The sequence below is a fragment of the Leopardus geoffroyi genome, chromosome B3, assembly GCF_018350155.1.
Source record: "Leopardus geoffroyi isolate Oge1 chromosome B3, O.geoffroyi_Oge1_pat1.0, whole genome shotgun sequence".
In the NCBI taxonomy this organism is placed as follows: Eukaryota; Metazoa; Chordata; class Mammalia; order Carnivora; family Felidae; genus Leopardus; species Leopardus geoffroyi.
Window position 1 is genome coordinate 107,713,789 of NC_059337.1, and position 20,653 is coordinate 107,734,441.

Below are 20,653 nucleotides of genomic sequence, written 5' to 3' on the forward strand. Positions count from 1 at the left end.
TCAGTTCAGTAGTCAATTAAAAAAATTTAATTTTAGGGGCGCCTAGGTGGCTCAGTCCGTCGAGTGTCTTGACTTCTGCTCAAGTCATGATCTCATGGTCCATGGGTTTGAGCCCCGCATTGGGCCCTGTGCTGAATGCTTGCTCGGAGCCTGGAACCTGCTTCAGATTTTGTGTCTACTCTCTCTGCCCCTCCTCCACTCATGCTCTGTCTCATTCTGTCTCTCAAAAATAAATAAATGTAAATTTAAAAAAAAATTTAATTAATTTTATTTTTTAATTAATTTTTTTATTCCAGTAAAATACACATAATATTTACCTTTTAAACCATTTTTAAGTGTACAGTTCAGTGGTATTAAATACATTAATATTGTGGTGCAACAATCACCACCATCAGTCTCCATAACTCTTCCTTCTGTAAAACTGAAACTTTATGCCCATTAAATGGTACTCCCACCTCCTCTATAGGTGTAACAGACTTTTTTTAAAAATTGTTTTTATGCTTACTAGTAATGAAAAAATGAAAATTCAGAGCAAGGAAATATTCACCTGAATCAACATATTTTAGTTTCCTTTATGTTAAGCAATTAGCTGATAAGCTAGTTTGAACCTGACTTCCAGGATAGAATACTTTTGAGGTTATATTAATTTCTTTGTTTTCAACAAGGACAGTCTTGATGATAGATCAATTAGCAAGTCCTGAAGAATTAATGTAAATGGTGTGGTAATTCCTGTTATAAGAGATACTTCTTAGAACTCATGAAACTCCTCCTTCCCCCAGGGTATCACATCTACTGTTGAATTGAGGAAGTAGCCTGGCAGAGTCCTGTGTATCTGAGCTCAGTTCAGAATTGTTTAGAATGGGAAGTGTTTTTAAAGCACTATGGAAAGCTAATTAAAATTAAACTTTGAAATAAAACACAAAACAGTGTAAAAGTAAAGGTTAATGTTTTCTCTCAAATGTTTTTAGAAGATCTATATGAGAGTACTACACTTTTTAACCTGTTTTCTTAAAAGTATAGGTCATTGAAGACATATTTATTACTTAATTGCATTAACTTTGCTAAAACAGCAAGGCAGGTAATTATCTTTAGGTCTGAGTATTAGAAGTATTTTTTTTTAACATTTATTTATTTTTGAGACAGAGACAGAGCACGAACGGGGGAGGGTCAGAGAGAGAGGGAGAAACAGAATCCGAAACAGGCTCCAGGCTCTGAGCTGTCAGCACAGAGCCCGATGCGGGGGCTTGAACTCACGGGCCGCGAGATCATGACCTGAGCTGAAGTCGGACGCTTAACCGAATGAGCCACCCAGACACCCCAGAAGTATTATTTTTTAATAATATTAACAGACTAAATTTAATATCTCTTAGTACATATGCTTTGTGTGTTGTTGGCTTTTTCCTAATGTAAAATGAATCTCAATATGCCGTATGATTGATGACAAATAAGAAACTCTGCAATTAAGAGAAGATCTGTTTATTTAAGAACTCTCAAAGGCTGTAAAAGATTATACTTGGCTATATGTGAAGGATAAATGTTGTGCAATAATGCCCCTGAGTTCCCCTTTTATAATAAATCTCAGCTGTGTGTTCAGCATAAGGGCTCCGTGCCAAAAAGAACAGGTTCAACTTGTCTGTGAGGATTTGCACCACAGTAAAGTGCACAACTGCTTTTGTAGAGGTCATTGTAGAGGTCACAGGCATGTACAGTTGAATGAAAGCAACTTTAAAAACATAGTAGAACAGATAGTGTTAAGATTCAAGAATCAGTGTTAATTTAAAACATTAAAAGGAGAGAAAATCATAAGAATCCTTACGTACATTTTTCACTTTATACGTTTTCAAATGGATTTCAAACAATTTCTTTGGCACCTTGGGCCAGCATATTTTAGAAGAACTTCATAAACACTTTAATAGTAATTGTCCAGACTTGGAAACATTGAGTATTTTAATGTTTGTTAATGTCTGAGCAGTGCTCTGAACAGAATTCATATAATAAAGGTAGGATATGACCATAGTAGAATGAAGTGTGTGTGTGTGTGTATGTGTGTGTGTGTGTGTGTGTGTGTGTGTGTGTGTGTGTGTGTGTGTGTGTGTGTGTATGTGTGTGTGTGTGTATTGGGGGTGGGCGCAGAGGAGTGTGGGTAAATTCTAATGAAAATACAGATGTGATCTAAAGGAGAATGCTTCCAAGGGTTTTATTTCTCCTCAGCTTATTATTGAGAGATTTAAAATTAACAACAACAACAACAACAAAGAAAATGCTGTCTTATATGACTCATTCCTTCCAGATATCTCACAAATACTTTCATATATTTGTGGTAAGTAGAAATAACTTAGAAATAGCAGAAATAGCAGGCAGAGAGACTATAGGACCCATGACTCCAGCCGGTGCAAGTTTTGAGTTTAGTATAATGAACACCAGAAAACGATAAAACTAAGTAATTACATAGATGCAGAGCTTACCTAGAATTGTGTTTTACCCAGAGTTGTATTTGGTCATAGAGTGACTGTTTCTTTTTTTTCTTTTCCTTTTTCTTTTTCTTTCTCTTTTTTTATTTAAATGGTGATGAAAATGGCAGGCAGCCATTGTTTTCAGTATTGAGATTAATTAGTAATCTGTTGGAATATGCTTCAGCAAATGCAGCTGATTGGCAGTAGCACCTGTCTCAGCAACTGGTAGAATGTTCGTGCTTTCATCAAGCCTGTAATTTCCAGAAGGGCTTCAAAGCTGTGTTCATTAAAGTCTCCCATACTAATCACTTTCTTTGTCCTCTGGGGCACTTTTACTAAATGTACCTTTCTATTTTTATTTATTTATGTATGTATTTATGTATGAAGGTTATAAAATAAAGTTAATTTTTTAAATTTAAAAACTAAAATGATGTGATAGTCTGTGTACTATTATATTTGTGGAACCATCATTTATGCTTAGTGAACACATAATGTTCCAGGTGAAAAATTTACAAATATTGTGATTTCTGTGCATTGCTTTTGTAATTCATATCATAAACATAAAACATATCTGCCAATTATGAAAAATTGTGTGTTAAAATATAGTAAAAATGTGATTTAAAGGATGGATTATTATAGTCAGCTTTCTAGGAAGGTAGTTTATTTCTACATTGTTAGGAAGTATTCTTTCTAGTTGAAATAGTCTTTCTGGTTCACATTTCAAAATATATTTAATTTACATGGATTTATAGACAAGGCACCAATTTGTATTGTTTGAGAAAGGTAGTATTTTTGCTTGTTATGAAAAGAAGTATGAAATGCTGAGAGAGTATTGAAAAAGGATGAAGAAAAAAATAAAAAAATATGAAGCACGTATTTCAGCACAGGTGAAAGTTATGTCATTCTAAATGTATTATGGAAAAGGTGAACATGAATATTTTCCAAAAGTAAAGTTATATGTTTTAATGAACTACCGTAACTTTCATTTAAAAAGCACCTATATACTGGGGCATCTGGGTGGCTTAGTTGGTTAAGGGTCTGATTTCAGCTCAGGTCATGATCTCATGGTTTGTGAGTTCAAGCCCTGAGTCGGGCTCTGTGCTGACAGCTCAGAGCCTGGACCCTGCTTTGGATTCTTTGTCTCCCTCTCTGCCCTTCCCCTGCTTGCAGTCTGCCTCTCTTTCTCTCAAAAATAAATAAACATTAAAAAAAATTTTAAAAAGCACCTATATGCCAATATTTTTAAAAAATGAGCACTTCCTAATTTATGTTTCATAAATATAAAGACATATTGTTAACTGCTTGAAAATAGAATCAGTTCTGGTGGTGTATCCTTTCTATCATGTCTTCACAGTGCCTAACATCCACTAAATGTTTGGATAAATAATTGAATTTTCATATTGTAGTCCTGCAGTAGAAGAGTGCTTGGTGGATTCTGGCAGTATAGAGTTTAAAATCTGGGTAGCTTACTTGGCCTCCGGAAACATCAGTTTCTTTTCCTGTAAATAGGCATAATAAAACTTATTTCAAATGTATGTGGAGTGCCCAACCCAGTGCATGGCGTATGGTAGATGTTTAGTAACTATTTCTGTGTCCTTTGCATGGAACCCCGCTGCTAATAATCACATTTCATATCTGTGTGACTTTAGTAAAAAGGCAAAACTGCAAGTGAAAAGGGAATCACAGAATCCTAAACATTCTATTCTATTCTATTCTATTCTATTCTATTCTATTCTGCATTTAGAAGGTAGAGCTACAGGTGCCTGGCTGGCTCACCTGGTGGAGCATGTGACTGCTGGTTGGTTCAAGCCCCACGTTGGTTGAATATATATATATATATATATATATATTTAATTTTTTAAAGAATGTAGATCTAATTGCATGGTGGTTTTTGTGAAGGTAGCGGTGGTGCTGGTGATGGTAGTAGTAGTGTGTATTTGAGGAAGGTAGATTGGGGTGGTTAGGGTATTCATAGTATTTGTTATTTCCTTTTATTTTTTTAATTTTTTTTTAATTTTTTTTTTTAATTTTTTTAATGTTTATTTATTTTTGAGACAGAGAGAGACAGAGCATGAACGGGGGAGGGGCAGAGAGAGAGGGAGACACAGAATCGGAAGCAGGCTCCAGGCTCTGAGCCATCGGCCCAGAGCCCGACGCGGGGCTGGAACTCACGGACCGCGAGATCGTGACCTGAGTTAAAGTTGGACGCTTAACCGACTGAGCCACCCAGGTGCCCCTGTTATTTCCTTTTAGAACAGAAGGAAGGATAAAGTCAGTTCCAGCTTGGCTAAGTCTTTTACTTATTTTCCACAATGGGAATGGCACAGTAACTATTCATTCTGTAGTTAAATGCCCTCACATAGCACCAGATTTGTAATGTGGTTTTTGGGGAGCATGACTTGGAGTAGGGGATTGGAGTGAGTGGGATGGCCTGGGTCACTACAAAACGTTTGTTCATTCATGAAGCAAGCATTCCTAATATGTACCAAGCACTCTACTAGGCACAGAAGGTTTAGTTCTAGATAAAATATGATCTTTTGAATTATTCAGTCTCTATTTTGGTATAAAGAAGCTTTCTGCTACCTTTTCACTAAAAAATATTTCTGCTTCAGAAGACTAATAATGGTACTATGTGATACTTTTTGTTTTACTAATATAATAATACTAATATTTGTAGAGAACTCTAAGCAACTTTCTTCTTTTGTTACATTCAGAAAATGTAGACTTACGTGTAAGTTGTCATTATTATTGGCTACTTAAAAGTTCACCTAAAGTGCCAAGATAAGATTTCTTTCTGGAAACTATTTTTGTAATTACTAAAAGTAAATGAACTAAAATGCTATATGCCTGAAAAGTTCTAAAAATTTCTGGCAAATTCTGTTTTTCTTAAAATTAATGCAGACTCTTTTAAGGAGGCAGGTTTTGTCTCACCAAATAGTCTCCTTGATGTTTTTCTTTTCTGATCTTTTTATAGAAACAGATATGATTTGCTGGACACTCTGTCCTCTTGGCAATGAATGGTAGTTCAGTAGCAAGACAAGCATCAGAGAAAGAATGTAAAAATAATACTTTTCAACACTGCCTCATTTATCAGTGGCTAAGGAAAAAAAAAACCTGGAACCACAAAAATAAAACAAAATAAAGTCTCTTCCTTAGACCCTACTTTGTTTTTTAAGCTACCACCATATCTATTTTCATTTTATCTTGTGATTTGATGAAAATAATAATCATGTTTGCTCAGTGTTTCAACTTCTTCAATTCTCATTCTTTCCTCTATCATTTATATTCTGGCTCCTACTTTTGCTACTGTCCTGAAGCTGCTCTTGGTATTGAAATTCCCTTCACTAGAAATGCTCTTTCTTCCCTTCTATTTCAGCCCCATTTGGCCTTCATAGCCCATCTCAAATGTCATTTTTTCCCCATGAATTCAATTGAATGAACATTTAAATACTTGTCATGTTCAGCCAAGTCGTATCATATCATATCATATGTACATTTAACTTATTTGAATTCAACTGAAGTTGAAAACAACACAAAACTGGGAGAAAAATAGCAAATAATTCTTCTTTCTTCAGTAAAAAAAAAAAAAAAAAAAAAAAAAAATTTAAAACAACATGGTTGCCAAAAGCAAGCCAACTGCTTTTTCTGGTTTTCCATAGAATACATAGTAATCTATTCCAGTGCTGGAGGATTATATACAGTGATTACAATATGAATACAGTAATGGATAGTTTACTTTATGGACTACTTAAAGGATTTTTTGAGAGGTTATTTTGACCAGCTTTTGCCTTGATTCTGCTGTTAGAGCCTAATCCCTGTGCAAGATGTGACTTCACTGTTAACAGCTTCGTTGAACTTAGTTACACCACTTAGTACCCTTCTAGATGACACATTTGGACCTCTTGGATGTTTTAGGTATAGAACTATCTGAGGCAGAGATGACTAGCTTAGTTCCTTTCCTGCCTTTATCTTTGCATTTTTCAGGAGATAAATTTGTATGAATGTAGTTATAGTCAAAACAGATTAAAGCATAGGGAGAAAATACTATATTCCTTTTGTATTTCATGTTCATCTATATAGCTTGAGATCCTTGACTTTCTGAAAACTAATGGCATATATCCACGAGTATATTGCTGAACTTAGTTTCTATATAAGCAATAGTAGTTCTACACCAATACAAAGGAGTTTATAGAAATGCTTTTTAAAAAATACGCAGAGCTTGGTTGTAATTATATTTGAGATGCTTTAATGGCATCAATCTTTTTTATATATATTATTTCCTAATTTTCTCCCATTTTAAATTTCTAATATGTTACATTTTATTTTTAAACTTCTTTCTCAATGAATAGTTTATAGTTGTGTAACAATAAGACACAAAGGTACAATAACAACAAATACACAAATGTATTTGTGTAACAGTAACAATTCAAAAATAGAATTGGTATATTATTATTATTATTATTTGTTAATGTTCATTTATTTATTTTGAGAGAGAGTGTAGGGGAGGGGCAGAGAGGGAGGGAGGGAGGGAGGGAGAGAGAGAGAGAGAGAGAGAGAGAGAATCCCAAGCAGGCTCTGTGTTGTCAGTGCAAAGCCTGATGTGGGACTTGAACTCAGGAACCATGAGATCATGACCTGAGCCGACATCAAGAGTCGAATGCTTAACTGACTGAGCCACCCAGGCGCCTGTAGAATTTACATATTATTAAAGGACGTTTTTCTGTGTGGTAATTTGAACACTAAGTACTGTATGTTGTAGTGAGGGGATTGAAAATTACTTTAGTTAACAAAGCCTTAAAGTAATTCCACTGTAGTGAACAGATTGTGATGAAGTTTCCGGAGCCAGTGTGACAGAAATTGTTTTGGAGACTTGGCTTCGCCAAGTAAGGATGTAACTTTTTTAGGACCATTTGCTTTCCAGTGATGAACAAGAAGCTTAAGCCTAGCTAGATATAGAAATTCTTCTTTAATGTTTTAAAGCATGTCTTACATATTTGAAAGGAACTGATCATCACTAAAGAACTAAAAAACAATGGTGTTATTCCTAGTGTATTCAGGATGAAACTTCTTTCATACTCTGGAAAAGCCTGCTTTTTTTGAGAAGGAAAATTTTGGGGAAAAAAATGCTAATTTAACTACTAGGCACCATACTTTAAAAGACAAGGAATGCTCAGACAGGCTGATTTGTGGGAATAATCCAGCATTAGAATGCTTAAAAGAGCAAACCATAATAATTTTTAGAAAAAGTTTTATATTCTGCTCATTACAAAGCATGCATTCAGAAAGGGATTGTAGTGTCCTGATTCTAGTAGAGACTTGAGAATTGGGATTCATGCTTGTTTTTTTCCACTGGCTGTTTCTCTGGTATATTTAGAATCAAATTATTTTACATTAAATTTGGGGAAAATTCTTTTTATTTTTATGATACATTATGAGGTAGTGGTTTATTTCCACTTAGTGGTTATGAAATCATAGCAGGTTAGACCTGGAAGAACATCTAGTCCACCCCCAGTGCACCCCCTCACCCCACCCCATCCCATTTTAGATTATGACAATGAAACTGAAAGAAGTTGCATCACCTCAGTTCATTTTAGTTTGGAGGCAGTCCCCCCCATATATATTTATATGTGAATATATAATTATTTCTTACCATGCAGAGTCCTGTTCCTTATTGGCCTTAATACTGTTTATTGTAAATTTTGAAAGAAATTAGAGAAAGACATATCTATGGGGGAAAATGAATTGTACTTACCATGAAATTATGTGCTACCAGGAAGTTATTACTGTGCAGCTGTTGTGGTGATGACAAGCTAATATCACCCTAGAGTGATCAGAACAGCATAGTATAAAAATTGCTCAGCTTGCTACTCAAAAAAATGAAAAGCAACTGAATTACCAAAAAAATATTATTAGAAGGAGCAGCTTGAAAGCAGTGCCAGGCATATTCTTTAAGTATTCTCTATGCCATTCTAGAATTCTGTGAGTACACACCCACCCACCACATAATTAAAAAATAGATCTACATCCATATACAAATGCATATGTATATATACACAAATGGAAAACATATGCACATATGTGCACATACACATTTAAGTTATTAGGACATTTACCAACATAGAAACAGTATTTCAGAAAAAAAAATGATTTTCTGGGAAGTCTCCTACAGATATTTTCTCTAGAAATTATAACCAGAATTGTAGTAGTTTAATGCTCTGAGAATACTGAAATATTCTGGTTTTTAATTCTCTTGAGCAGTGTGACACATTCTATAGGATTTGATAAATTTAATATGTGAAAGGACTCAGTTTATGAAAACAAACATCACTGTCATTGTATTCTTTTTTTCTTTGTGGTTTTGTTTTTTTTTTTTTGTTTGTTTGTTTTTGTTTGTTTTTTTTTTTTTGCGTTTAGATGATTCAGAGACTTAAAAGTAGAAGGCACAATCTCACTGAAAAGTTACTAGAATGTAAGCTACCTGAGTGCAGGACTTACATCTGTTTTGTTTACTGCTGTACTTTTTAATTTTGGACATATAATTAGTATTCAGTATTTGTTATGTGAATGAATGATGATTGCAACAGGATACGACAATAACCTCTGAAATTTTGTTAAAATGAGTTCTTAAGTGGCTAGAAGGCACATTTCCAGCCTAGGGATAAAAAGCATCCACAGACTCTAGAATGAATAAGTGAAAGAAAACAATATTAAGGTGTGGAAGGGTAGAGATGTATTGCTTATGTAACTTCATAGTATATGTGATTAACAAAATTTCAATTGTTTATGCTTAGTGAGAGCATTCTTAAATTTATAGAATATGGACACCTGACTTCTCTTAGTTTTCCTAGTGTTCATATTACTATACCGTATGACTGTTCACATGCCCTTTTATTCATTCATCCAACAAAATATTGAGTAGCTCTTTGTTGCCATGCCGTGTGCTATAGACATGGCAGTGAACATAGGCCCTTATGGTCTAATGGGGGAGACAGATGTTAAACAGCTAATTATTCAGAGTTTATCAAACTTACTGGGTTTATTAGCAAATATGGTGAAGATGAGGCTAGCCTGGCAAGTAAGTCATTTAAGCAAGACAGAAAAATTAAGAGAGTTCTTAAAATTGTGTTAAAGGCTTTTCAGAATCATTTAACCTATCATACTAAATTGCTAATACTTAATGAATACCTCTTCTATGGTACTTAGCAGAAAATTGTATATTGGTTTATATGAAAGGGTATTCTCATTTTTAGTATTTTTTAAAGTTTCTATTTTAATTCCAGTTAACATCCAGTGTTATATTAGTTTCAGGTGTATGATATAGTGAGTTAACAATTCCATGCATCATGACAAGTGCACTCCTATGTTTTTTAGTATTTTTATTATTGCTTATTTCAGGAACCTATATACTAATGATTACTAATGAACTATGTCTGTTGCTGTTATTTTTCTTAGAAAATAATATATTTTCTTTAGTGGTGTTATTCTAAATGGTTGCTGCATTGTAAAAGTGTGTGTGTGTGTCTCTTTTAACATAATGACCAGAAGTTCCTTAAAGTAAAAATTGTTTTCAGAGTTAATTTCTTTTCTTTTTGAATGGATTCCAGAAATCTAGAGCATAGTAACTTTTTATTTGGAATGAAATCCTGATTTTGGAGTTAGCACAAAAGGTAGTCTATACTTTTCCTTTATTTTAGGAGAAAGCATAATGATAATATTTGTAATGTATAGATGATCTAAACAGTTAAGTTTTAGTAAAGTGTAAACTATTTTCATAATAGACTTGAAATTTGCTAAGTAAGAAAAGTTAAAGAATATATTTCAAATTAATACTTAAGTGACAGCCATGTATAGTTACCTTGGTCAGCATCGCTTTTCAAATGTTTGTATATTTTTCTGAATGGGAATAAGCTGACTTTTTGAAAATCGTTCCATGTGTGCTTATATTTTTGGCAAATGATTGAAATATGATATAGGGCTCTCAGGTATATCTTAGAAGAGAAACAGGGGTCCATTTTGTTACATTCTAGGGGAGTAAAAACATTACTTATGCTATTGAATGTAGATTTGCATGGGTTTTTCCCCCTGAGTGTAGTGGATGTTACCTTAGGTTATATAATTCACTGTGGCTCCTCTCACTACATTTTTACCCTCCATGCCTCATTTATTTATTATTTATACGACAACAACAAAAATTGGAAAGGCCCCAGTTTCGTGTTGTACACTTGAAAGTCAGCAAAATGTACTTGATTACTTAATGTGGGTGTTTTTCAAGACATTTGCCTCCCCCAAATCTTATTTATTCTCATGACTTGTCCATCGCTTTGATGAGAAAGATAGCAGAATTCCTCTTGGGTTTGTTTTGTATTTTTAGCTGCCTTTACTGATAGTTTCTACTTGGATATTTTGTAGTCAACAATGTTGAACTGATTTGAACCACCATCTTTTTTTCTTATTGAGAGAGAGCATGAGTGGGGCAGGAGCAGAGGGAGGGAGAATTTTAAACAGGTTTTATGCCCTGTGTGGAGCCCGATCATGAGGTCTCATGCCAGTGAGATCAACAGTGAGATGCTTAATGGAATGAGCCACCCAGGTGCCCCCCACCAGTGATTCATTTTAAATGTACAGTTCAACTGATTTTTGTATTTATATGCAGTTATTCTAAATTCACACTTGTAGTCGCCCTCAGTCATTAATCTACTTTCTGTAGATTTTTACCAGTTTCTGTAGTTTTACCTTTTTTGGACATTTCATGTAAGTAGAATTGTACAACATGTAGTCGTTTGCCTGGTTTCTTTCACTTAGCATAATGTTTTTGAAGTTCATTTATGTTGCAGCATGTATCAATATTTTATTCTTTTTTGTTGCTGAATAGCATTCAGCATATTTTATTAATATTGTGAGTTAATTTTTATATCCTATGAATGTACCTCATTTTCTAACTCATTCACTAGTTTATGGACATGTAGATTATTTCCACTATTTGGCTACTATGAATAATGATGCTAGGAATATCTTGTGTCTTTGTGTGGTCATATGTTTTCATTTCTCTTGACTGGATACCTATTATTATTACCTATTAGTATTACTAATACTAAGTCAAAGTACATTATTTGTAAACTGAAGAAAAAATGCTAAACTCATTTCCAAAGGGGTGGCACCACTATACACTCTCCTTAGCAATGTGTGAAGGGATCTGGTTTCTCCACATCCTCAGTAAAACTTTTTATTATCTATCCTTTCGATTATAGCAAATCTAGTAACTATGAAGTAGTATTTCATTGTGGTTGTAATTTGCATTTTTCTTAAAGATTAATGATGTTGACCATCTTTTCACGTATGTATTAGCCATTTGTGTATCTTCTTTGATGAAATGTCCATTAATTCAGATGTGATATATCACTGGAGCTTCATGTAGTTTGATTTCCTTAATCTGATAATTTAGAGTCATATCATAACTGTTTTGGTGGAAATACCACGTTCAATTACCATTTTGCATCCAAACTTTTCGAGACTTTTTTGCCTCCAGTCACTTAAAAAAAACCCCAACACTTTCCTTGTAGGACTTGCTAAGACATTTTCTCTGTTGGTGACTTAATTTTCATTTTCATTTTCATTTTCATTTTCATTTTAATTATGTCCATGATTTGTCCTGTAAATTCTTCCAGCTTTAGATCTGAGAAACTTGGCATCTATCTCACACCAAGTATTTTTGGGGAAAGATTGATTGAACATTACAAGGTTAAGTTGTGCATCATTTATGAATTTTGTTTTATCATTCTCATGGTAAACAGAATTATCACAGAGTAACGTTTCTTGTTCTCTAAATCGCATAATTAAAAAGAATCCTCTTTGACCCTGTGTTATTTTGACCATATTTCAGTTATTAGGATTTGTAGTAAAATTTATTTTTAACTATCTAGGATTTACTTATTAATATCAAACTTTTAAATTGAGCAACCATGATTATATTGTCTAAAAATAAGATACTAAAAAGTAGTGTTGTATGGTAGAACCCATAGGAGATAGGAATTAGGAGATTTGACTCTTACTATGTGACTTTAGGAAAATTTATATTTTAGCTTTTTTATTCATAAAATAAGGAAGTTAGGGGAAAAGAACATAGGGTTTAGAATCTGACAGGATTGGCTTCTGATACTCAATCTGTCATTAATACTGTGTGACCTTGTTTAGTCACATATCTAAACCCCTGTTTCTTATCTGTAAAGTAGGAATAATAGTATTTATCTCCTAGAACTACTGTGAATACTAATGAAATAGTGCATTAAAAAAAAGCCCTTATGGGCACCTGGATGGCTAAGTGGCCAACTTAGACTCAGGTCATGATCTTGCTGTTTGAAGTTGAAGCCACACGTCCAACTCTGTGCTGACAGCTCAGAGCCTGGAACATGCTTTAGATTCTGGGTCTCTCTCTCTCTGCCCTTCCCCTACTCCCTCTCTGTCTCTCTCTCTTGCTCTTTCAAATATAAATAAACATTAAAAAACTAAAAACAAAACAAAACCCTTAGGCCAGTGCCTGGCACCAAGTAAATAATGTTAACTGTTAATATTACCGGTTGATCTTTCATGTGCCTACCAACTTGCAGAGAAGATTTTAGATTATATGATTTCATAACTTTAGTAACTTGGGCTTTATTGCTTGTATTTAGTGAATGATTAAGTATGTTTCCTACTGTAATGACTTAAGAGAGCCTGTCTCTTTTGAATATTATTTTTTTCTGGAAAGTGTTCTAGCTCTTGAAAATACCCATTCTGTATCATCTTTTCTGGGCATTACACTGATTTATAAAATGAAAATGGGAGTAATAAAGTAATCTGCATTACTATGTTAGTGGAACTATAACAGGTTCCTTCTTTAATTCTTACAGTTTTTCTTTTTCTTTCTTTTTTTTTTTCCCTCCTAACCTAACAGTGTGACGTTAATACTGGACTTTTTGTATCAGATGGCAGGAGAATTTAGTACTTGGCAGGTTATGAAGAAGACACTTTGAAACAGGAATGTCAAAATGCCACTTAAAATGTTCCACTTGGGCAATCCTCTTCTTAACCTGTGTAACCCCCTGTACTTAGATTCATTATTCAGAGATTGGATTACTGTGAGATAGTATAAGATTTCGCTTGACAGTTTCATGTTTATTTAGAAAGGCTCTGAAACATATGGAGGTTAAGGGTTAAAATAATGTTAACAAAGTTTTCTAGGTATTTCACTTCTTTTTTTCCTGTGTATTATTCTAGCCAGGTAAATGAGTAAATCAGAATATCTAAAACCCATTTTTAAAAATTATGGTAAAATATGCACGGCATAAACCTTACCATTTTAACTCCTTTTAAGTATATGGTTATTGATATTAAGTACATTCATATTGTAGTGCATCCATCTCCAGACTTTTTCAATCTTCTCCAACTAAAACTTCTGTACCTATTAAATACTAACATCCTGTCTCCTTCCTGCCTCACCCTAACTTCTGGCAGCCACCATTCTACTTTCTGTCTCTATGAATTTGACTACTCTAGGAATCTCAGGTAATTAGAATCATACAGTGTTTGTCCTTTTGTAACTGGCTACTTTCTTCTTCTTCTTCTTCTTCTTCTTCTTCTTCTTCTTCTTCTTCTTCTTCTCCTTCTTCTTCTTCTTCTTCTTCTTTTTCTTCTTCCTCCTCTTCTTCTTCTTCTTCTTCTTCTTCTTCTTCTTTTCTAGTTTATTTTTATTTATTTTGAAAGACAGAGAGCAAGCAAGGGAGGAGCAAAGAGAGAGGGAGACAGAATCCCAAGCAGACTCCATGCTATCAGCACAGAGCCTGATGTGGGGCTCGAACTCCCAAACCGTGAGATCATGACGTGAGCTGAAAGTCAAGAGTTGGATGTTTGACTGAGCCACGTAAGCGCCCCTGTAACTGGCTTATTTTACTTAGCATAATGTTTTCAAGATTCATTCACGTTTTAACATGTGTCAACGTTTTTTAACTTTTTAAGGCTGAATAATATTCCATTGTGTGTATATGCTACATTCGGTTTATTTATTCATCCATCAATGGACATGTGGGTTGCTCCTACCTTTTGGCTATTGTCAATAATGATGCCATGAACATTGGTGTACAAATATTTGTTCGAGTTCCTGCTTTCACTGCTTTTGTGTATATAGTCAATAATGGAATTTTGTTGGCTTATATGATAATTCTATATTTAATATTTTGAGGAATCAACATCCTGTTTTCCATAGTGGGTGTCCCATTTTACCTTCCTACCAGCAATGCACAAGAGTTCCAATTTATTTACATCTTTGACAAAACTTGTTATTTTCTGTGGTTTTATTTGTTTGTTTTGGATGATAGCCATCCTTAATAGTCATGGGTGTTACATGGTATATCATTGTGGTTTTGATTTGCATTTCCTTAATGACTAGAAATGTTAAGTGTCTTTTTATATGCTAAATGGCAGTTTGAGTCCTTTGCCAGTGTTTGGGGAAGAACTTTTGAGGTTGCGTTGTCAAAGAAGTTATTAATACCTGACAGTAAACTAACTAGGGTGATGCTACATGGGATTAAACTTTGTTGAAAAGAAAAACCACAGGTCACATTCAGATGTCTTCAGTGGTTGTTTCTCACTGCCTCAGTTGCACTTTATCACTTTTAAGTCATAGTTTTTACTTTTTTTTTTTTCAAATAAAAGAGAAATGTATTGTGTATCCAACTTAGTAACTTAGGAGAGAAATAAAGGAAACTAAGGGAGGTAACAACAGAACTAAACTATAAACTAGAATATGGTGGGATTAATAACTGCAAGAGCTCGTTTTTATTAAAAAGCTAGGAATTAAGTTGTTGAGAACTGTACAAAGAAAAAATAACTAGAGTTAGAATCTGAAAACATGGACTATATAAAAAAATAGGGATTTTTAAAAATTAGAATCTACGTTCAAATGTATGATAAATCTCAATGTAATGATTTATATAGCTCAGTGGTCTTTAATTTTGTATGCTTGTAATTAAATACAGTCCTTTTATTTTAGTTAGTCAGTAGTTATTTCTTTTCAGAAAAATCCGGATGTTTCATTCAACTTAGTTTTTACTACAGAATTCCCTCTATGTGTGTGTTTGTGGGGGCGGGAGGTATAAGTAGCCATCATATCCACACATTTGGTAAGTAAGTTTTTTATTTCATTTTAAAGACTTAAGAGAGTAGACATTTATGTGGCAAAATTTTGTGGGGAATAATTTAATTAGTGTTCTTGCCTAATTAGGGCTTTCAGTAAAACACTGAGTACCAAAATTGTCAAAGCTGTATAATAAAAATAGGAAAATATGAGGATGGACTGCACTTATATATGTGCTGAATTCTACCATTGATAATGAATAGATATATACTCTTTAAGGCTAAATTTGAATTTATTATTATTTTTAATTATTTTTAATTTTTAAAAATTTTTATCTATGTAAATATAATTTATAGTCAGATTGGCTTACGTACAACACCCAGTGCTCATCCCAACAAGTGCCCTCCTCAATGCCCATCACCCATTTTATTTTTTTGAGAGAGAGAAAGAGAGTGTGCATGCAGCATGTGCAAGCGGGGGAGGGACAGAGAGAGAGAGACCGAGAAAATCCCAGGCAGGCTCCAGCTGCTCAGCACAGGAGAACTCTGAGATCATGACCTGAGCCAAAATCAAGAGTTGGACGCTCAGCTGACCAAGCCACCCGGGAGTCCCAATGCTAAATTTGAATTTAATGATGGATTTGGTTTTCTTCTTTTAAATCATGTCAATTACCATATGTTAATTATATAATGTGGGTTTCAGTAATATAATGAATTGTACCCGTGAAATAGCAGAGTTAATAGATAATATTTTTAAAGTAAGGAATTTAGTCTACAGATAAATAGTGATATGAAAATAATGTTAAAAGATATTGCTCTAATTCATTTTTCTAACAGGGTCAGCATATTTCATTAGCACCTATTCAAAAGCTTGAAGAAGCTCTATATGAATACCAACCACTGCAGATAGAGACATGTGGACCACAAGTTCCTGAGCTTGAGATGCTGGGAAGACTTGGGTAAGTGTCTAAGAACTTCTCATTGAGGAGCTGATTTTAGGGCTTCACTGTTGGTACTATTTTTAAATTACGCTTTAAAAAATTTTTTAGATTTTGAATTTATAGAACTGTACTCTTCTGCAAAAAATGAATGGTTCTTAATACTAAAGGTACACATTATTTTTTCTGTGGTTTTACTAGGTCTTTTGAGTTAAGATTGGATTATATTAGTTCTCTTTTTAGTGATGTCATTGGCAGTCATACTGAAGTAACTGTTCATTTTCAGCTCACTGTGTATTTTTTTTTTTTTTTTTTAGAAATAGGGGCTTAATTTAGTCGTTAGTAAGCCAGTAAAAATATGAGAGTTGTGACCTTGCCATGAAAAAGAGTAGATTTACTCATTGTCTGTTGTTTACAGCATAAGTATATTTATGAGAAATGAGCCACAAAATATATTTAGTCAAAAGGTATAATGTAGGGATGGTCCAGTGGCTCAAAAGCCATACTATATGCATCTGTTTTGGAAATGAACCTGGGATTGTGACTCTTTTGAGTGATGGAGATGATCATAGTCTGTGTCAGTGAGCCAGGTGGGTATCTACAATATACTTGAAAAGTGTAAGTACAGACTTTGTTGGATGGAACAAATCCATGTCTTGGTCTGGTTTCTCAACCTAAACTTTTGAATGAAAAGAATACTCAGAAACCATTGCTTCTTAACAAAATAAAATAGTGTAAAGAATATAATGTGAGGGGAGCCTGGGTGGTCAGTCGATTAAATGTCCAACTTTGGCTCAGGTCATGATCTTACAGTTCATGGGTTTGAGCTCCATATTGGGCTTTGCACTGACAGCTGAGCCTGGAGCCTGCTTTGGATTCTATGTCTGTCTCTCTCTATCTTCCCCTCTCCAACTTGTGCTCTCTCTCTCTCTCCCTCTCTTGAAAATAAATAAACATTAAAAAAAAAAAAAAAGAATGTAATGTGAAAAGAAAGTAATAGGTTCAGCGACACCAGGTGATTAAAAAGTAATTAAAAAAGAAGACCCCTCCAGTCGCCTGGGTGGGTCAGTCGGTTCAGCCTCCGACTCTGGATTTCGGCTCAGGTCCTGATCCCCGGGTTGTGGGATTGAGCTCCGCGTCTTAATCTGTGCTGAGTGTGGAGCCTGCTTAAGATTACCCCCCTCCCTCCTCCTCCTTCATTTTCTCTCTCTCTCTCTCTCTCTGTCTCTGTGCCTGTCTCTACCCCTCTCCCTTGCTTGTGCTCTCCCTCTCTTTCTAAAAAAAAAAAAAAAAGAAGACCCAAAAAGCAAAAACAAGATAGATGAAACAGATAATAAAACCTACATACAAAAACAACAACAACAACAACAACAACAAAAAACAGAAAAAACAACAAAAAAAATCCCTACATGTATCTTCAAAACCAAAATCTTGAATGTGACGCATAGTATTTTACATATGAAACTGGAGGCTCTAAGGTCAAATTACTATTAAAATGGTAGATAATTTACTAATCTATTTAGTAGGTCTTAATATTTTCTTTAGTTCTGTATTCTCTTAAGGTCCTACATCTTCCAAACATGAAGCCAAAGGGATGTGAAACAAAACGTAAACCCCTTTTGAGTTTGAGATAAATTTGTCAAATAATTGGCCAAAATTGAAGCTTGAGACAGATAATAATAGGTTTCATGATGTAAAAAGTTGGTGATAAAGATGTTGGTTTCTTATCTTTTATTGGGTTAGCAAGTGCCAGAATTCTAGATCTCAAAATAAATTTTTAAAAAATCTTTATTTTTAATGTTAGTGACAACAAAGTATGTAAAGTAATATTCCTTTGTTACAGGGCTTTGCATTTTCCAATAGTTTTGTCATCAAAATTACATTTGAAAGATTATGGAAGTAGGCATGCATAATGAGAATGCACAAGTGAAATGGATGAAAACAGTACAAAGGATAGGAAGAGAGAAAAACTATTGCTGTAATGTTCTTACAGGATACATGAAGTGGTATAAGAGTATCTGGAGATAGATTGTGATAAGCTAAAGATGTTTAATATAAACCCTACAGCAATACTAAAAATGTTAGAAAAAAAAGAGGGATAGTAAGTCACTAGCAGAGAAAATAATGAGATCATAAAAATACTTCATTAATGAAGAGGAGCACAGGAAAAGAGGGTGGCAAAAAATAAAGATATGATACAATTAGGAAACAGCATAGTAGTGGATTTAGTCTTAACTATATCTGTAATTGCATTACATATAAATGATCTAGGGGGTGCCTAGGTGGCTCAGTCAGTTAAGCATCTGACTTTGGGTCAGGTCATGATCTTATGGTTCATGGGTTTGAGCCCCGCTTCAGGCTCTGTGCAGACAGCTCAGAGCCTGGAGCCTGCTTCGGATTTCTGTGTCTCCCTCTCTCTCTGCCCCCTCCCCTGTCCATGGTCTGTTGTGTGTGTGCGCTCTCTCTCTCTCTCTCTCTCTCAAGAATAAATACACATTAAAAAACATCTTTTTAAATGACCTAAAACAGTACTATCCAATACAACTTTCTGATGTGATAGAAATATTATGTCTCTGTTGTCCAAAATAGAAGTCCTCAGTTTTATATTTCTACTGAGCACTTGAATGTGTCTAGCGCAGTTGAAGAATTGAATTTTAAATTTTAATTCAGTTTGTTTGTTTATTTATTTATTTTTAATGTTTATTTCTTTTTGAGAGAGAGACAGAGAGACAGAGCACCAGCAGGGGAGGGGCAGAGAGAGAGAGAGGAAGACACAGAATCCGAAGCAGGCTCCAGGCTCGAGCCAGCTGTGTCAGCACAGAGCCCGAGGCGGGACTCAGACCCACGAACTGTGAGATCATGATCTGAGCCAAAGTTGGACGCTTAACCAACTGAGCCACCCAGGCACCCCTAATTCAGTTTAGTTTTTTTTTTTTTTCCCAACGTTTATTTATTTTGGGACAGAGAGAGACAGAGCATGAACGGGGGAGGGGCAGAGAGAGAGGGAGACACAGAATCAGAAACAGGCTCCAGGCTCCAGGCTCTGAGCCATCAGCCCAGAGCCTGACGCGGGGCTCGAACTCACGGACCGCAAGATCGTGACCTGGCTGAAGTCGGACGCTTAACCGACTGCGCCACCCAGGCGCCCCTAATTCAGTTTAGTTTAAATAATGATGTATAGCTAGTGGCTCCCATATTGGATAGCACAGGTCTAAATATTCCACATAATAAGCAGAGATTGTCAGATTGCATTAAACCCAAGATTTACTATATGTTTCCTACAAGGAACTGACCGTTATATGTAAAAATACAGTTTCTCTGAGCTTTCCAAGTTTCTCTGTACTTTCTGGATTTATAATTTGTTGTTTTTCTTTTGTAAATATCTCAACCATTTATTCTTCACAATTTTCTTTTTTTCATTAAAGGATTTCTTTCTCATCTTGCTATTTTCATAACTAGTATTTCCATAACATTCCTTTTTATAATTTTCACCTCTTTTCTGAAATCCCCTGTTTCTACATGTTCTCTACCTTTTTCACTAGATCCTTTAACTTAGTAATCATGTTACTTTAAAGTGCCTCTTTGATAGTTCCAACATCTCTGGGTTTGGTTCTGTTGACTATTTTATTTTATGTCGTGATGATAGATTTGTTTTTCCTGCTTTCTTGTGTTTATTGTAATTCTTGTTTGAATATTGGATAATCTGTGTGACAGAACAGAGGCTGAGATAAATAATATTTATGCCTGAAAATATTTATGTCCTGTTCTCCTGCCAAGGCATTAGTGTAGGGAGTTAAGCATTAAGTCTGTAGTTTGATCTTAGTTTGGGTTTTATTGTTGATTCAGTTGATGTTGATAGGCTTCATATTCTTCCAGTTATAGTCTGTTGCCACTTTGTGCCTAGTGTGAGGCCTGGGGTGCTGGAGGGATCTTTTCAGTCTTCTTGCTCCACTCTTAGCTCTCAGCAGGTGCTGCCAGCCCGAGCCCCATAGGAATTCTCTCTTGGGTTCTCTCTCCCCAGCAATAGACTACTTCTTCTCTTTACTTGGAATAAGTTTTGTGGTGGGAACAAGGGGGTTTCTTAGTTCTCCTGTTCTAACTTTAGCCTCAAGAGGTCTTATTTGCTGGAACCTCGGAGTGGTGCTTTCTTGGTGT

The 20,653-nt window shown here is 34.8% G+C and overlaps 1 protein-coding gene across 1 annotated transcript in view; it reads left to right on the top strand.

Moving 5' to 3' along the window:
• MNAT1 (MNAT1 component of CDK activating kinase) overlaps nt 1–20,653 on the top strand; it is a 221,906-nt gene that overhangs the window by 123,843 nt on the left and 77,410 nt on the right. Inside the window, exon 8 of the mRNA XM_045450836.1 lies at nt 16,398–16,519. Coding sequence (XP_045306792.1) covers nt 16,398–16,519 — 122 coding nt within the window. The remainder of the gene's footprint in view (nt 1–16,397; nt 16,520–20,653) is intronic.